General features: G+C 35.2%; 1 protein-coding gene across 1 annotated transcript; it reads right to left on the reverse strand.

Moving 5' to 3' along the window:
• Nucleotides 1-2,337: 2,337 nt before the first annotated feature.
• LOC128207851 (sulfide:quinone oxidoreductase, mitochondrial-like) lies at nt 2,338-17,290 on the reverse strand. Its single transcript, XM_052911018.1, has 10 exons — nt 16,851-17,290; nt 14,376-14,546; nt 12,532-12,585; nt 11,024-11,221; nt 10,342-10,445; nt 8,647-8,755; nt 6,958-7,147; nt 6,499-6,566; nt 5,670-5,848; nt 2,338-4,897 (listed from the first exon to the last, which is right to left on the reverse strand). Exons 1-10 carry the CDS (start codon nt 17,031-17,033, stop codon nt 4,837-4,839), a joined length of 1,317 nt encoding a protein of 438 aa, XP_052766978.1. The 5' UTR covers nt 17,034-17,290; the 3' UTR covers nt 2,338-4,836.
• Between the last annotated feature and the right edge of the window lie 2,714 nt (nt 17,291-20,004).

Consider the following 20,004-nt stretch of genomic DNA (forward strand, 5'->3'; position numbering starts at 1 on the left):
GCATCAAATTTAAATAAAGGTTGATCTCAGAACATGAAGAATTTAAACCCCTTTCAGTATGTAACTAAAGTGTATTGGGTTAAGGTCTGGCTTCCATAACTTTAATGTTGATAGCTAAAGAACTTCAGCGAGCACGTAATATATTACCTTTTGGGACGTGTTCTGTAATGTGTTGTAAACACAAAAAAAATAAATATCAACATTAAAGTTATGGAAGCCAGAACTATAATGTTGATATTCAGTTTTTTTTATGTTAACTACACATAACAGAACACGTCCCAAAAGGTAATATATAACGTGTTCGCTGAAGTTCTTCAGCTATATTGGGTTAAATATTGACCAGTCGCGAGTTTTCAATCAAACAATTCACTAGGGGGTCCAAGGAGCGGCGCACCCGGCGCACCCCCCCCCCCCCCCGTCAACCAAGTTTACTTTTTATTTAATCAAATATAGGAGAAAAAAGAGTAATAAAATACACCAAAACTGCATTTTAGACTAGAAATTGTATAAAACAAGAGGGCCATGATGACCCTAAATCGCTCACCTGAGTAAAAGAGTTTAACCTTTGTTATCAATATAGCTTGTTTCTCAAAGAAAATTGAACAAGAGCTGTCACAGTATGTGACGAATGCCCCCGAATGTGACATTGTCCTATGAACAAGTACATAAAAAGTTCATCTTGCCTTTACGTATATATATATTTTCAAATACATATGGCAAGTTATTTTAAATTGCCTCTGAACAAAAAAAATACCACCCATACTTGACAGCCTGCACTCTTATGTCCTCATATTCACCATTCCATTGTGAATAAACACTTAGTGTATCTTTCACCTTAGAGGTAGGGACATGGGTCTTGGCCACGACACATCGTCTAGGTATGTCGAATACATGTGGCAAGTCATTTTAAAATCTGTCCATACAAGAGAAAGTTACAGCCCAGATACGACAGCCTATACTCCATGTACTTATATGCAGCATTCCATTGTGAATAAACACTAAGTGTGACCTTCAACTTAGAGGTAAGGACACCGGTCTTGCACACGACACGTCGTCTTGGTATGTTGAACACATGTGGCAAGTCATTTTAAAATATGTCCATACAAGAGAAAGTTATAGCCCGGACACGACAGCCTATACTCTATGTCCTTATATATGCAGCATTCCATTGTGAATAACACTTAGTGTGACCTTGACCTTAAGGTAGGGACAGGGAGCCTTGCACGCGACACGTCTTCTTGATATGTCAAACACATTTGGCAAGTCATTTTAAATTATGTCCATACAAGAGAAAGTTACAGCCCGGACACGACAACCTATACTCTATGTCCTTATATGCAGCACACCTAAGTGTTACCTCGACCTTAGAGGGAGGGACACAGGTCTTGCACGCGACACGTCGTCTAAGTATGTAAAACACACATGGCAAGTTATTTTAAAATATGTCCATACGAGTGAAAGTTACAGCACGGACACGAGTTATTGAGCCAGACACACGGACTGACGTACATTTGACACCCCGTCCCAGCAAAATGTTTCCACTCCCGCAGAACTACTTCCCTGAAAAAAAAGTAAACTTCGCAACGATAATTCATACTTTACCCTGCCTTATCCTACCTTGGTTGCCCCAGAGAGCGATGGAAGCACTCAACGCTAATAGACTCCGCCGTCTCTTTCATGATCTTGAAGGTCTCCTACATGTGCAAACAAAGTTTGATTTCGGTGACGTCGGCTGGCTCATTTCCTGAAGAAAACTCTTCAGGAACATAGGTGAACACCAAACTATTTCTCATTGACTGCGACTTTAAGTACGCAATGTCATCCCAAAGCTCGTCCCGTTGTTTTTCCAACACAACCACCCTGTCAGCCATAATCCCAGCCTCCACGTCAACCTTGACCTCAAGCTTGTTTAAGCGTTTGTCCTTACACTTCACACGGTCATTGAGGGCTATCCATATTTTCCTTAACTCCTTTTCAACGTCTGTAACCTTACGTTCAAGGGTTTCAATTGAATTCAATTTATTTTCCATGACTGTAAATTTTTGGCCCATTGCCTTCATTGTCTAGCAAGTCTTTGTTGTGTGGGTTCGCTGTCAAGATCAGTTTCAACTCAGCGCCTATCCATGGCTGTCATCAGGGAATCAAGGCCCGGGCTTTACACCCTCACCCATCTGTGCACAGAGATACCTTCCGAAGGGGGCTGGTAGTTTTCCTTTACAATGTATATAGCTCTGCAATTTTTCTACAAGTTTCTTTATTCAGTCACCTACTCAGACCCCTGGCTTCAATATTGCAGCCCTTGCTGAGATCTCGATCTCATTGAAGAAAATAAAAACATAAGAAAATACTGGATTTATTGGTCAAAGCATATCATTATGTCGCACAACAGAACAAATTAAACAATCTAATGTATTTGACAATTTATGCGGAAACAACTCTCAAATAACTAAATATCAGTCAGTTTCAAATACTTTAGAAGCGCACATATTTTGTGTGTGTCCAAGAATCATAATTTGAGATAAAGGATAATATTTACAACTTGTCTTACATCCATGAAAATCTCAAACATGTATTTAACAACAAGTGCTTGAACTGGAACCAAAATCTTTAACAAAAGTGTATGACCTTGTAAAAGATAACAGTGAAGGACATAGCTGGTAACTTTTGTGCATATATTTATACAGACCTGAATCTGTCTGCAACTTTGTTGCATTTGTATTTCAAACTAGAAACTATTCTATGTCTGAGACTGTCTCCACAATAATCAACGAAAACGTATTTCTAAGTAGAAATATAATCTGCAAAATAAGTACAACCAAGTTCTTTTTTGGCCCAATTTCTCAACAATCAAAAAAGCAAACTTAACACACTGTCCACTCCTACGCACAGGGTACAGAAGGTAGAAAATTCAGCTCTCTACAAGCTTATCAAATAATGCTCACCATGAGCCAATTTCTGACCACTGTGCGCAAGAGTGTGTCTCTGTATGGTATAACATTTATAACTATCACTTTTTAAAATATTTTTGAGATAGCTTTATGACAATCATTTTAAGCTATTTTTAAACTTGTAAAATCAAGTTTAAATAAATAATGAGGTCAAATGAAATATTAACCCTTGATTTATGTAAGATTCTTTGAGAAATTGGTGCCTGGTTAATACAGCCAAGGATTTACAATCCCATTACAACAAAGCGTCAATGTAACAACCTCATCATAATTATATATATTAATACTATTATGTACATTTGGCCTTTACAAGGCAAGTAATACTTGAACACGTACATGCCATATAAAAGTCACAATAATGTCATGTACTTTCTTTTAAGCATTAAATACTTAAGATGAACTTCTATAATGCTGAAATACATGTATGTCGTCATGTTCTCTTTTAATTTAAAAAAATAAAATGGTTTAAAGCTGCAATCTCAAAGATTGACAGTTTTGACATTTTTTTCTCAGAATCAGCTGATTTTGTTGTCAATGCCTTCAATTCAGTCATATAAGATAATTTACAATAGAACTGTTCTCAAATATTGGGGAAATGCCGAAAATTTCATTTTTCCGGAAGTGTTGGATACACTTTTAGCCATAAAACATCAATTTTTGAACATAAATATGAAAAACTGCACTATGATTTTTTGTCAGCAATCTAGTATCACTGGTTTCCAGACATTTACACACAAATCGGTTCATTCCAAGACAAAAAGTTGTCAAAACGGTCAATCTGCGAGAGTGCAGCTTTAAAATAACAAAAAATAAATTACAACTAAAGAGTAAAACTTTAAAACCATAATTTGCTTTGCTTCATCAGAAATCATACTGTAAATTTGAATGGCTGAGTTCCCCTATCACATATTCATTGTTGTTATTTTGCTTTTATATCTATAGCAAACACGCTTAGAGTTCAAAAACAAAATGTCGAAAAAAAAAAGTTATTTTTTTTAAGAAAAGATTTGATTGAAACTGCTAAGCATTCAAAATAAAAATGTAAGAATTTAAGACCACAGGTACCATAATCACAATTCTTCCAAAACAATGCACAGTGTGCATCCATCCTATTCATGAGATTAAGACAAAATATTGTAAGCTCATGATTTCCAAAAAATTGTTTCTCCATGCTTTAAATTTAAGATGTTTTCAATCCTAAAAAAAATAAAAAAATGTCAGAACTGATTGATCAAACTATTATATTATGACATAGATATTATTTTCTCCCATCTCAGATAAGTATCCAATAATTTAACCATGCTGGATATTCTTATCTTGCCCACGGGCGAAGATAAAATGCCCGTATGGAACTCCTTTTTAACGGTCGTCACATTATAATTTCCTCCCTTGTTGAAGACTGTCGTCTGTAGCATCATGGAAACCTTGTCTTGTGGCAATATTTGGAACGCTAATTAATTATTTCTCGCTTCAAATGTCACTATAAAACAGTTTTCACGCACATTTCAAGAAATAATGCGTCACTCTCCTCCGAACTATTTAAAGATCGAATTGACTGTTAACATAACCCGAATAACTGGCGCATATCCATGACAACCACGTGCTATCGCATATCCATACACAATTATTTTCACTAAGCACAAAAGAGTTCCAGCAAAAAATTCATTTTTACTTAATTTTGTTTAACTGAGGTGGTAGAAAAAGCATCTACCATAGCCGCTCGTGTAAGATAGAACCTATGAACCTATCTTACACTCTCGGCCATGGAAGATACTTATGATCACACACAAATATAAATTCGAAAAAAAATAATGGTAAGATGTTGCGGATGTGCTTAACAACTTGAATGTATCATAAAGCATATGTTAAAGGCACAAGAGTGCACTTTTCAGCAGCACATTCCAAGGTGCATTATCTTCCGGTAAGTTCCTGGCCCATTCCAGTAGCCTCTGAAAAAAGAAATACATTTCTATAGAAAATGGTAGGCTAGAATGTTTTGGTATTCAGTTTAGTTTTAATATTTACTTTAAATAGCTGATAGCTAATACTAATAGAATCACACTCAGTTTCCTTGGCAATAACCAGTATTGTTTTTTTGTTTTACAACTTATAAGCACTCAGGATTATATTTAGACTTGTGTCAAAGACATACCGGTAGATTTCCCCCACCTTGATCCAATTAATTGAAGCAGCGATCAAGCTGTGTTTTAAATTTAACTTATATTTATATTAATTATATTTATAAATATTTATGAAGGTTTATATGGCGCTAAGGCTGTTCAAGAGAAAAGAACAAAGTCCATTTTAGCGGAACACCTGCAATACTTATTAATCTACCGCGGTGTGTTCAATAATTCATTTTAGTGAGGCATGAGCTCGCAAAACGCTGTCACGATGCATAGATCATTTGCGCATGAAAACCATAAAACGATCTACTGTAACTTCCCGGTTACAAAATTTGAATTCATGATTAAGTTGTGATTCGCCAATCATTTTGACAATTTACGGACCATAACTCTACTGTAGAGTAACAATGGAGACCCGACTTGTGATAAACTCAGTCGAAATATTACGCAACTGAGAATTGCTGCCAAGTTTTGTAAAGATTGGAGAAAAAAGGTCAAGAAAAGTGCCGGCATGAAAGTAGGATGCCGCCGACATAGTCACATAAAGACAACACAATTTTATTTCTCTGGCATGCTTATGTAATCTGTAACATACTTGAGGAACATGTGCCAGTATATTTGTGGCATGACATCTCTCTTAAGATGGTACATTGTACGTCTCTCCTTGCTCTGGTCGAGCGGGAACGTCTCGTAAATCTGCCCGTCAAAAGCAAACTCGGCAAGAATGCAGTGGTGGTAGTCTGTGATCAGCGGACATGAGGAGTAGCCATTGTACTGTAATATAAACAAGAAACATAATCTCATATTATTTACATACCTAGTTGATAGTTCCATTTTTTTATGATCTCAGCAGTGCATATCATTATTTTTGGCTGGCTCAGACCTCCTAAAAATATCATTTGGACAGCTGACATTATAAAAATGTTGAGTGCTGCTTGCTTTTACACAACAGTGAACAATTATCAAAAAATAAACAGTATTTGCTTTGAAATATAACACACCAATTCGGGCCTTTTAAATTATAACATTATAGAGGATGGACCTTGACTAATGCCACATTCCTAATAAAAGTTCTAAAATATAAGTCTGAACTGTCGGTTTAAGAGATTTTCTCTCTGTTGAGTATAAATTGCATGTTTGAAGCAACAGAAAGAACTGATTGTGTTTAAAACCACCAATATAAAGTCCAAAGCAAAACAACAGCGCTTTGGAGTGAACGCTTATACTTAATTGTTCTACATTTTCTTAGTCATACAAAAAGTGCAACCAAAACATATTTAAGCCATAGTTACGAAACTTGTTGTTCATGCGAGTATTGTCTGACATTTAAGCAATATTTATTTTTAAAAAGCAGACGAGCAACTTATATATGAAACAAGTTGAACAAGTTTGTTTACTGAAACGTTTACAATACTAGTTCTCACTGTGCCTGAAGGCTTCTTTCCAGCCTCCATGTCTTTGATTCCTCGGAACAGGTGCCCACTGCAGGCAGCTGGATTCAAAACAAAAACTCCTGTGTAAGTTTTTATATGAAAGAAATTAACCTCTTATATTTTACACTACAGTAAAAAGGCTTGAGGAACAAAAGGAACACCAACAGTTTCTGATAACATTGCTTTAACTGGTGAATATCAAATCATTTAATAACTAAAAACTTCATAATTGTATGATAGTACTTTACCATTAAAACATGACCATAGAGGTCGCTTACTTGTCCTCTTTAAAAGGACACAACATTTTTTTGCTTCTATCTGGGAAACTCAAGAGTTGTTTACAAAATCAAGTAAAGAAAAATATTATAGACTCAAATCTTTTATCATTTATCATTTAATACAATTTTTTTTCAGTAACACAGAGATCTTTTTACTTTTTTCACTACTCACCGACAGCAGCTGCTGTTTTTGCAGTAGGTATGTTGGTACAGTCCCCAATACCAAAAATGTTCGGAAATTTGACATGCTGGCATGTGTTTTTATCCACATCAAGGAAGCCTGTCTCGTCAACAATCGGCACTGAAGAATTCTTGAGCACGTCTGGTCCTGACTGGGGCGGTCCCACATGAAGAAAGTCGTACTGTGTAGAAAATGATTGAAATTACAGTAGGAAATGGTTGAAATTTCCTACATCATTGTTTGGTGTATGCATGCCTGATTTAATACCCCCCCCCCCAGAAAGCGGCCTGGACACAGGAATGGCAAACCATTTCTTTGAATGATGAGGCCATAGTTCTGAGGTTATTGTAAAATGCATTTTCACTTATTATGCTTAACCAGTGTGTGTTGTTTAATCAAAGTCCATCGAGTATTAAAGAAGCAATGCTGCTGACAAGAAAAAATAACAAAGGGCAATAACTTTGTAGTTAGCTGAAATAGAGTTATGGTTCTTGTACACTGCACTTTCTCTCATTGTCCTTGACCATTTAATGACGTGTAATTCCATCCTTTAGTTGTCTAGTTATGCACCGGTTAAGGAAAAGAAACTAAAGGCAATAACTCTGTGATTAGCTGAAATAGTTATGGTTCTTGTACACTCCACTTCCTCTCATTGTTTTTTACCATCATAAGAAACTTAATTAAATTCCATCCAGTAGTTTTCAAGTTATGCCCCGGACCAGAAAAAGTAACAATGACAAAAACTCTGTAATAAGGTAAAATAGAGTTATGGTTCTTGTACACTGCACTTCCTCTCATTGCGCTTAATTAAAATAATAATTAAATAATAATTATGAATAATCAAATCTAAACTCCATCTAGCAGTTTTGAAGTTATGCTCCGGATAAGGAAAAGTAAAGGGCAATTACTCTGTAGTTAGCTGAATAAAGTTACGCTTCTTCTAAACTGCACTTCAGCTCATTGTCCCTTACCATCGTATGAAGTTTATTAAATTCCATCTGGTAGTTTTCAAGTTAGCTCTAGACAAGAGAAAGTAATAATGCACTCCTTCTCATTGTGCATTACCATTCAATGAAGTTTAATAAAATTCAATCAAGTTGTTTTTCAGTTAACCTCCGGACAAGAAAAATAAACAAAGTAAACTCTATGATTAGCTGAAATATTGATCTTACACACTGCACTTCCTTTTATTATGCCATATCATCATATGCAGTTTAATTAAATTCTATCCAGAAGTTTTCAAGTTATGCCCTGGACAAGAAAAAGGGCAATAAATATGCAATTAGCTGAAATAAAGATATTGATCTCGTTCAATGGAGTTCCTCTCGGTGTGCTTGACCACTGTATGAAGATTAATCAGATTCCATTCTTCAGTTTTCAAGTTATTCTCCGGACAAAAACAATAAACAAAAGGCAATTACTCTATAGTAATCTGTAAAAAGAGTTATGATTCTTGTACACTGCACTTCCTCTCATTGTCCTTTACCATCATATGAAGGTTAGAAAATTCCATCCAGTAGTTTACAAGTTATTCTCTGGACAACAACAATTGCATAGGACGGACAGACCGACCAACCAACAGACCAATAGACCACAGGGTGACTCCAATATACCCACTCAAACTTTGTTTGTTGGGGGTATAACAATATACTTGAAGGTATTTGACCAAGCATATCATACATGGTATGTTTGTGTCTCTCCTTTCTCGCTGTCAAGGAGGTCAAAGGTTGCAGTCTTCTTGGCATGGTCCACAGCCTTCAAATTTTGTCGCTTGTTCAGGATTATTCCCCTGCAAAAACGGAAACAGTGTAAGGCGGTCTAGTGGTAAATGTGTCAGCCTCTCATTCAAGATATTGTGGGTTTTTAAAAGCTCCATTCATAGGCACTTTCTCACACTGTTTTCGAAATTTGGGCACTATGAAGCAGTACTTGTTTCTACCAAGGAAACAGACAAACAGACATAGTCTATTCATATGAGCTAATAGTAGATACTATAAAGTTTACAGTTTTTTTTGCAAAGGTCGACCTTTGTGACCACTGTAGTCGGAGTTTTGTAAGATAGTTTTCGTGATTATTATAAACAAAATCATATGTAGTACAAAAAAGTAGTGAAAAGGGGGAAATTTGAATCTAATGATTGATTCCGATTTTTCATTTATCCATGCAGTCTGAATGCTCATTCGCGATTTTGCAAATTTTCCAAGAAGGGCTAGCGAACTTCATGGATTTGCAAAATCGTGGCAGAGCATTCATACTGCATGAACGCACCAATAATAAGAATCAAATTCTAATGACTAAGGTACATATATATACTGTAGGCATGTTCACACATGTATAATAAATTTCAGATTTTTGTAATGAAAGACACTTTTGTTGCATTTGGGAGTAATAAGACTTGTCAACAACTATACAAACATTCCTATGTGTGTCTTACATTTATAGCCTATTCATATAACTCACTGTGCTGCTAGTTTTGTCCCATTTTCGATCTGTTTTCTTAAAGCGATATTCGTATTTAAAATGAATACATACACATACTGTATATTATAACAAACATAAATCTTGGGTGATAAACCTTTAACTAATCACTAAATTATGCATTTGTGGAAAATATTAATAACTGATAATAACACTGTTAATATGTATTTAATAGCTGAAAAGGCGCAAATATTAAATGATTGGTGGGTACTAAAAGATTGACAGTGATCAACTATCATCTCATAAGGTAGAAATACTGTTTTCTGCACCTTTCTTTGAAATAAGACATGGTTTCCTTCATAAGGCCCATTGTTTTCGATATTTATTCATCCTTTTTGGTAAATTTAAACAATTGTATCAATTGTGGTACTGCTTATTTGGGAGTAAGAGTGCATCTTTAATGTATTTTTATCCAATGATGTTATTTTTTTTACCCTTTTTAGCATCTAACAATTTACATATTCTGAACAGTTGCCAATGGGAAATATAAGTCATTAAAATCAAGCAGAATTATCCATATATATTTTGACAAGTTGCTCATGGAATTTCAATTTCAATTATGTGATATCTTTTTAAAAAGTCAGAAGTAAATACTTGTTCTCAAAATGCCTAAAAAATTGAATACGTTTTTTTTCATTTTTTGTTTCATACAATCTTGAACTAATTCGGTTGTCCGGTAAGCACAGTGGCTAGCACATTTATTTCTCACCAAGGCGGCATGGGTTTGATTCACGGCCAAGGTGCATGCAAGTTTGGTTGTTAGTCATCAAGTCAGACAAGTGTGATTCCGGACTCACTAGAGTCGACACTTAATAGTAACTCGTTTCAAAATAATTGTAAAACAAATATGCTTTAAAACATGTACTCATATTATTACGTCAAGTTAGACTAGCTCACTTTCTTTCAACGACCTTCATCAAGCTGGCTGCATATCTTGGTATCCCAAATATCACACCCAAAGACGTGTTGTAGAAAATCTTTGTCTTGTCTTTAACTCCATGCTGAAGTACACCGAGAATTTATAACATACTATGAAGGAGTGGAGGGGGTGTAAGAACAGTGATCCTTTAAAGCTGCACTCTCACAGATTGAACGTTCTGACATTTTTCTATTTTTTGTTTGTTTTGGAAAGAGCAATTTCTTGTGTAAATATCTGCAAACCAATGATAAAAGATTGCTGACAAAAGATCAGATCACAGATTTTCGTATTTCTGTTCGAAATTAACGTTTTATGGCTTAAAGAGTTACGAAGGGTTTAAGAAAAATGCACAAAACATCAATTTTTGAACTTAAATATAAAGATCTGGAATCTAATTTCTGTCAGCAGTCTTATATCCATGCATTTTTGCAAAAATTGCCTCGTTCCGAGACAAAAAATAAAAAAAAAGTTGTCAAAACGTTCAATCTGTGAGGGATCTATACGTATAAAAAAATTCTATACTCTGCTGCCAGGTTCAAGATTTTCTGAGGCGCATATGCACACATGATAGCACCGTCCAAATATTTGTGGTGTTTATCTACCACACTGAAGAGCATAATATCATCATATGAAATCATTTTTTTTTGAAACGGCAAGTACCTTCTTCCAATAGTCCTCAGCCATGTACATAATTTTCTGGGGGGCGCCCGCACACTTGACTGGAGTGTTTGGAAAAGTGAAGATGGCATTGCCTCCGCGGAAATCTTGGATGGCGGGAAACGTCTTTACGACATACTCGCTCAAGTAGTTTGTGCATACATTCTTGTCATGTTTCAAGGCTTCTTCTAAACCCTCCACCTAGCAAAAGATAGATGTGAAAGAAGGTCAATCAAGAGTAAAGATATACCAGTACAAGTCAGAAAAACTCATTTGAAATTCTTTATAAATGTTAACAAAAAACCCATCAAAACCAAGAGGCCCACAAGGGCCTATGCTCTACTGGTATGGTTTTTACGGTGCTGTAATGGTTCATCCTCTACTGAACTCAATCGTTATTAAAAGGGAGATAATTGCTACAAAAATATACAGCTATCTGTACAAAGTTGTCTTCCTTAGAGTATACTTTTGAGAGGGCTGCAGCATTTCAAATCTAGTCATGCAGGGGCAGCTATGGCTGGTTAATAGATCACAGCTCTGATGGATATCTAACTGCTGTATGAGTTTGATTGAGATAACTCAAAACTGAGGACTGTATTGTATTCACAAGCTTTTGTTTAATACCTTTGGCAAGTAAAAATCAAAGGGAAAATAGCCGGCTTTTAATTCCTATTGCTTGTCAAATGTAATGTATTATAACAATTTTATGATTACAAACTAAATATCACAGGATGAGATGGTGTAGCGGTAAAGATGTATGCCGCTCATCTTAATGGTTTTGAGTTCAAGACCAACCAAGGAAACCTACAAGTCTGTTTTTAACAAGGAGACCAACTAGTGTGTATTTATATCAGCTAACAGGGGCGTAGCAAGTGCCTAAAAAAACTTGTAGGCCCGATGATTTCATGTGAGTTTGGTGACTTTTACATGCACGTAATACACACAATTTTATTTGCAATGATTACACTGCAATCAAGCAATACACCCTGCATGTAGTTTAAATAAACATAGAACCTGCTTTGGTTAAAATAAAACAAACTTTTGTGTTGTTCAAAGTGTTTGAATAGCTAGTTTTATTGCATTTTGGGTAATTGTAAATTTTGTCATTTTTTTTAAAAAAAGTTGTAGGCCCAGGCCTACAAGGCCTATATGAAGCTACGCCGCTGGCCAGACGACATCTCAACAAAAGACCTAAAGTAAAGTGAATGTATTTGAAACAAAGATTGTCAAGGGCCTTGCAGCTAATTTTGACACAGACGTGTATTACCATCAAATGGAAAAAAACTGACTGATTATTTTGATCTTGTGAAAAGAGCACGGCAGAAGTACATGTATTCTTAATTCACCTGTAACCTACATTAGACTTTGAAACGTGATACCAATTGCACTTTAAGGCAAAAATAAATTACATGGTGAAATCGAATGCACGCACATGTCTCATGTATAGCTTTTGTATACACTATAAATCAATGTGCAGTGGTATTCTGAAGGGCATGTTTCATTCATTTTACCTTATTCAAATTTATCTGTATTCCCAAAGCCACTACAAGGTAGTCGTAACTGAGCTGAAATAGAAATATACATCATGATAAATGTTAACTTGACATTCAATATAAATAATAATACTACATAGTGTAAAGGCTGACTGTTATTTTTTTACACATTTTCAAGATAAGATTGTTTTAAGTTTTGCAAAAATGTGGTTTATCCATTAAAATAAAAACATTATTTAACTTGAAGTAAAACTTTGACATGTAAGTATCATATTAGAACACATAAGACTTATTTCTGAAGCAATTAATTTTTAATCAAATTCATGACCGTTTGAATATACATTGAGAAAAAAAGGATCTAGAACCCGATTGGATAAAGTCAGTATTAAAGCTGCACTCTCACAGATTGAACGTTTTAACAACTTTTTTTATTTATTTTTTTTGTCTTGGAACGAGCCATTGTTTTCGAAAATGCATGGAAACCAGAGACATAAGACTGCTGACAAAAAATCAAGCGCAGGTTTTCATATCTATCATTTCTATCTATGATGTTTTATGCATTTTAGCTCTACTGGCCAAAGGCCAGAAGAGCTTATGCGATGGTAATGTGTACGTAGTATGTGCATCCGTGCGTCCGTGCGGTCGTGCGGTCGTGCGTCTGTAAACAATTGCTTGTGAACACGATACAGTCTTCAGTTTTGATTGTATCTCGATGAAACTTGTACAGTATCTAGATATCCATTAGAGCTCGGTTCCTTTCGAAAACCAGCAAGATCCGCCCATGAATGCCTAGATTATGGGCCATGAAAGTTTTAAAGAAATGCTTTTTATTTTTAGCCAGGTCTGCATGAGCGAATTCTATTTTTAGCCAAGTTTACATGTATACATATGTAAATTCAAGTCTAGAGTTAAGGGAGACAATTTGCAAGTCTAGGATTTTGAGAGACAATTTGCTTTTTGCTTCTGCAGTTGATTTTGTGAATTACGCTGCCTTGTTCTTGTTGAAAGCCCAAAGGCCATTTTTGAGCTTTAAGTTCTATAGTTTGCGCATTCATTTTAACAAAATTGGTTGTGAATGTTTAAGTTATGCACCTGGTGTCATAACTGGCCACACCCAGGGTTCACAGGTTTGGTAAACATAAATCTGGAAAGGTTTGAAAATCTTTTTGTGTGTTCGTGCATCCATCTCAGCACAATTGATTGTGAATGTTTGTTCAAATTGATCAATGTTGTCCTAGGATGCCCTTGACTTTGACCTTTTGACCAACTTTTTTTAACTTTTAAAACTACAGAAATTTTTACTATGAGTACAGTTTTGAAAGCATTTTTTTTTGTCAGATGACTTTTACTTGGCACATATTAAAATAGTTCATGCAACTAATCTGCTTACAATACTTTCTGGGCTCAGATGTTGAACGTGCTACGTTTTCAGGTAACCCAAACACAAAACATAAACTATATGTCTGTTGCCTTTTACCCATACATACATGCTCTGGATTGATATGACCACAAAAGCCATGCCAGGCCCTTTTGGGCCTCTTGTTTCTTAAAGCGCTAGCAATGCTTTAAGCCATAAAACATCAATTTTCGAACGGAAATATTAAAACTTGCAATCTGATCTTTTGTCAGCAGTCTTATTTCACTGATTGTAAGATAGTTGAGCAAAACATAAAATATTACAAGACAATTTTTTTTTATAAAAGTTGTCAAAATGGTAATCTGTAGAAGAGTAGCTTTAATATTGGTGAAGAAGCTTCCAATTGTAATGCAGAGCGTAATTTTTACTGATATTCTTAGTTTACAGTGCTTAATATTTTGAGATATTTTTGAAAACATGAACACTTGAGAATGATTTAAAGTACCTTTTCCCCATTTTTAAGGGTGACTGTATTTCTCTCTGGGTCGAATTCCTGTAGATACTGATTGTAGGGCTTACATCCCCGTGGTAAAATGTCTTGGGTGGGGACCCCTGACTGCGAAAATGATTTTACCCCGCCCCCAACCAATGTCCACATGGGCTGGTAGAAGTGGACCTGAAATAAAACAGAAATTTCTAAAAATAGAATGAAAGAAAGAAGCAATGGCAAGTGACGAACATAACTTAAAGTTGTTTAACAATTAAATATGAGTTCCCTTTGAATTGGCCGCTGTTCATTTTGATCTTACCCTTTAAACTTTTAAAGGGACTAGACACCAGATGATACAACTGCAAGAAAAAAAAGAAAATTGTCAAAAACTTCTACATAAAGATCATAGATACCGGTACTGTTGTGTGCAACATAATGAATCTTAATAACTGATGTATCACATCGCTTACAACACATGCATCTTCCAAAGTTTTGCATATGGTTTCAATTCAACAATCTGCTGGGTTTGTATACTACAAAAATCCCAGTTAAATTAAAAACAGCTCAGTATCTGTACTAATTATGTGGCTTTCACACGCTAAATATACGCAATATAGACTGGGAAACCATTATCCACTATTTTTAAACAGGTAAACTCAGCTGAGACAGCAACCAAATATTATTTCAATCACGTAAAATGACGGTATTGTCGACCCCATACAACCTTGTATTGACAATTCTGGTCTTGTTTTGAGGAAACACTTTATTTTTCGATTTTGGAACCATCTGGTGTCTTGTCCCTTTAAGTCCAGATGAGTGATGATATAAAGAGGTAAGGATATGGGTCTTGCGGGTATCACATCCTCTTTATGTACAAAACACACGAGCCAAGCAATTTTAAAACTCTCTGTGCATGACAAACTTACAGCGGGACACATAAAACTATTCTCTTTCTCTGTGCATATATGCAGCATTCACTGTTGATTAAAATCTAAGTGTAAACTTGAACTTCGAGGTAGGGTCATGGGTCTTGGACAGGAAACATTGCGTTTGAAACGAACACATTCACAAATTTATATCAAAAATCCATCCTTGCATGACAAAGTTACAGCCCAGACACAACCAACTACATGTATACTGTGTATGCAAATAAGCAACATTTCATAAACCTGTAAGTGTGACCTTGACCCTTGAGGTAAGGACATGGGTTTTGCACGCAACATGTCATCTTTATGTACCAAACTCCTCTGCCAAGTAATTTTAATGGTCCTCTCTGTATGCCAAAGTTCAGTCCAATACAGAAAACCAAGTGAGCAAACAGTGTGATTTTAATATGCCCACCTGTGGAGGCAAGAAAACAAAACCTACTAGAAAATGTCAAGCAAGTAATGAAAAGTACCAAAAAGGAAACTAAGGATGAATTAGACAAGCTTTTGGCACAGTAGAATGGTATGGTTATTTACCACTTGATCTGGAGAAGCTATGGGAACAACTAACCAAAAAACTGACGCATAAAGTTAAAACAGATTCCCAGAAACCTGCAAAACCACTTTGTTGATGTGCAAAGCAGAGATGATATCAAGAGAAATAGTGCAGCCTGCATAAAATACACACTGCAAAAGTACATATTCACCTGCACATATAATGATAACAAGGGAAAAAGAGAAACAAAGTGATATACAAACAAACACCAAATCTGATAATTGCAAATAAGGCCAAAGTAAATACCATACAAAAATGTTCTAGAAATGTGTGTCAAAAAACAAGCATATCAGTATGAAACTTTCTAAAAACCTGTTGGCGAAATAATGGAAGATGAAGAGGAAATATGAAATGAAATAGGTAGACACTTTAGCAATCCATTTTCACTACTGAATAAATTGGAATAATACCAAACTTTAACATCAACAACCAACAAAACAAGCTAGACGCCATTGAATTTACCAGAAAAAAAATAGTTACGAGTCATAAATCTTTCAAAAGAAAAAGGGCAAGACAAAATTCACCATAGAATAACAACAGAATGTCAGTTAAGAGAGAATCTAGCAACGTTACTACAAATTTTAATAATCTTCAGTAAATCAAAAGAATCCAGAAAAATGCCAAACGGATTGAAACATCCATCTTACACACCAGGTTATAGGAAATGGCAGAAAATTACTACCCAATAAGAATAACTTCAACATGCTGCAGAATATATCAAAAACAAAATCATGACATTCATTGAAAAAAATGAAATCATCAACACCCGAACCAACATGGATTTTGAAAAGACTATTAACACTCCAACTAAAATGTCTACAAGAATGGACTCAGTGGACCAGATTCTTTGACTTTAGCAGTTATGATACAACTGTTGTTCATTTATCTTATGACATGAGTTTCTTCATTTTCTGTCTTTATCTAAATTGATATATCGACAAAAAAAGAAACTAATGGTCACGTTGTAAACACACGCACGCCATATGGTCTACTTTCGCTTTCACTTACCTTGGCCGGTTCAATAATTGCCACGTTTCCAACTCCAAATTGCCGACAAGCACGTGCTCCGATTGAAAGACCACCTGAGCCGCCCCCGGCAACCACCACTTTATAGTGTTTGGTGGTTTCTGCGCTGTAATTTCGCACGAAATGCACGAAAACCTTGGCTACTTTATTCGTGGAAAGGGCCATCCTTAAACAATGACGCTTCTTTTGTTTTCCGTGATTAAAGGTTTATGATTATTTCGTAAATAATTTCCGTATCTTATTCACGTATTCACATGTTAGCATGTCCTTGCGTATGTAACATAACAATGAGTCCACTTTAAAACCCTGCTTGATAACACTCGTGGTAGGCTGAAATATACCGCGGTGGTTCAAGGACGCGCTCGGTAACTGTGCGCCAGTCAGTGCGAAACACGTTGTGAACGTGTACAGGCTAAATGAAAGTATTTCTTCACGCCGTCAACAGCCTGCTGGCATCACGTATCTGGATTTATTTTTAAATTGTGCAACAATTTATAAATTGTTAAGCTTATTTTCTCAGTGTTTATTGAAATGCGACCTATTAATTACTCTTCTTTTGAATTACAGTACATGGAACAAAAGGACTCCGGATTTAAGTTGGTTTATTGATAAAAAATATTTGAGAAACTTGGTGAATGGTAGAAAGGGACATGAATCAAATTCGAATTAAGGTTGATAACAGAACATGAAGAATTTAAACCCATTTCAGTTTGTAACTAAAGTGTATTGGGTTTAGTTCTGGCTTCCATAACTTTAAAGGGACTGTAAACCAGATTGCCACCAAAAAAAGTTTTTTCTGTAACAAATCTCAGGACAATTATTTAATAGAATGTGTTACGCTTTTATATCATAATTGTAAAAACAGTACCAAAATGTAAAAAAAAAATGTGTCGGAGACTGGGTTCGAACCCGTGTCGCCAAAATTGCAGTCCAGCGTCGTATCAACTGTGCTACGAAGGCTTACTCTCAACAACTGGTACATTTAAGCTATATACCTAACTTGGTAATATCACGTGATAAAATTGCCTAGCCAATCACGCATAAAGAATGAATTCTACTAGGTAGACATACCCAGTAATCTTTTTTTATGGAAAAATACGAAATATCTGCTAAACTTAAATAAATTGTAAACTATGCAGTACTTCAGTTAGTAAGTTTCAGTGCATTGTACACATTAATACCAAGTTTATATCAGATTTGACAATTTTCTTTTTTTCTTGCAAATTGATCATCTGGTGCACAGTTGCTTTAATGTTGATATTCATTTTTTTTTATGATTACTACACATTAAAGAACTCCTCCAAAAGGTAATATATAACGTGTTTGCTGAAGTTCTTCATCTATATTGGGTTAAGTAGTGACCAGTCGCCAGTTTTCAATCAAACAATTCACTAGGGGGTCCAAGGGGTGGCGCTCCCCTCCGCCATCCAAGTTTACTTTTTATTTAATTAAATATAGGAGAAAAAAGTAATAAAATACACTAAAATTGCACCATTTCAGACTAGAAATTGTATAAAAAATTTGAGTACCCCCAACATTTATAACTAGTTTTTTTTTCGATTCCGCAGGAGGGGTGCAAGTCCAAAGGTTATGCCCCTAAGTTGCGCCCCCTCTAACATCAAATACAGGATCCGCCCCTGCAAATAGATGACATATATTTTGAAAAAAAAATAAGCACATGGTTGCATTATCAAATGGATTAACTGATAAACCTCCAACAAGCGAGCTTCACATGTGCCAATAATTGCTTTCGCTACTGGTCCATTGTGAATGGAGCTTACATTTGTGGATCAAAAAACATTTCCACGTGAAGGATGCATCCCAAGTTGCACTTCTATAATGTAAAATACTGGATCTGCATCTGGTTTATATACTAGTATATCATAGTTTGAAAACAAGAGCTGTTACAGAGACGGCGTGCTTGACTTTTTGGCCGCTTTTAAGTTTACAGATTGCATAGTTTGGGATCACTGTAAGATTACATGACATGCAAAACTAGCATTAAAAGATTAAAAGAAATAAAGGAGCAAGCTTTGCATTGTATGCATGATATATCATACTCGATCCTTGATTGTATACAGTTTCAATGCAATACAAAAAGTAGTTGCAGAGTTATTGACTTGGGCTTACATGCAAACCTTAACCAGAATTTCTAAATCAAATAATCAATCGGCACATTTATATATATATATATATATATATATTATATAGAGTTATCTTACTTGATTAGGAGCGCTTGTATAGTTTCAATGCAATGCCAAATGCATTTGCTGAGAATATGGCTTAAACGTGGTTACATGCAAAACCTTCAATGTAATACATGATGTAAAAAAAACTTCTGATACATTTACATAAAGGGACTAGACACCAGATGGTCCCAAAAACGGCAAATGCAGTATTTCCTGCTAGAAGCCTAGAATTGTCGATACGAGCTCGGAAGAGGTGGTTAATACATCACTTTACATGATTATGAGAATATTTTGTTATTAGTCCATGTGGTTAACATGCAAAAACTTAACCAGAGTTTGTAAGTCAAATAATATAGGGCCTTAATTTGAATTTTATGCAAAAAGGAGTTATCTGACTTGGTGATTAAGGTATGTTGGATGGTTGAGTACCATTGTATACAGTATACATCAAGTATTTGCTGAGATATTGACCAACGTGTCCTTACATGAAAAACCTCAAATCATGAAGGGCCATAATTTGCATATTTTTCAAAATATTGTTATCTAACTTCACTAATAAAGTAGGTTAGGTGCGAACACATCTCTAAAGCTTGAATGCAATACATGATGCATTTGTTGGGATAATGACTTGAAGGTGCTAACGTGAGTAGTATTGGTCTCCTTGTTCTTTGAGTATTGTTCTTTTAGTAGAGCTAAAAATTAAGATACAAGTATATTTTTTCTTTTATTTTCAACTACAATGCATACAACAAGCATATTTAATTTTATGTAAAACTATTCTTATAAAACCATATAAACAATAATAATAATAATAATAATAATAATAATGGTATTATCATATTATACACAAATGTAACCAATAACGGCAAAACACGTCAAAATACATTTATCCATTAAAATAAAAAATACATTAATTACACATAAATTATAACGTCAACATTCCATAA

The sequence above is a fragment of the Mya arenaria genome, chromosome 11 (assembly GCF_026914265.1).
Source record: "Mya arenaria isolate MELC-2E11 chromosome 11, ASM2691426v1".
Lineage (NCBI taxonomy): Eukaryota > Metazoa > Mollusca > Bivalvia > Myida > Myidae > Mya > Mya arenaria.

Excerpts from the sequence above, each read along its gene's own strand:
- LOC128207851 (XM_052911018.1), bottom strand. The coding sequence starts at position 17,033 with ATGGCCCTTTCCACGAATAAAGTAGCCAAGGTTTTCGTGCATTTCGTG. Across the intron at positions 11,222-12,531 it reads TACAGATAAATTTGAATAAG|GTGGAGGGTTTAGAAGAAGC; the intron begins GTAAAATGAATG and ends ATCTTTTGCTAG. Across the intron at positions 10,446-11,023 it reads CTGAGGACTATTGGAAGAAG|CATGGAGTTAAAGACAAGAC; the intron begins GTACTTGCCGTT and ends GGTGTACTTCAG.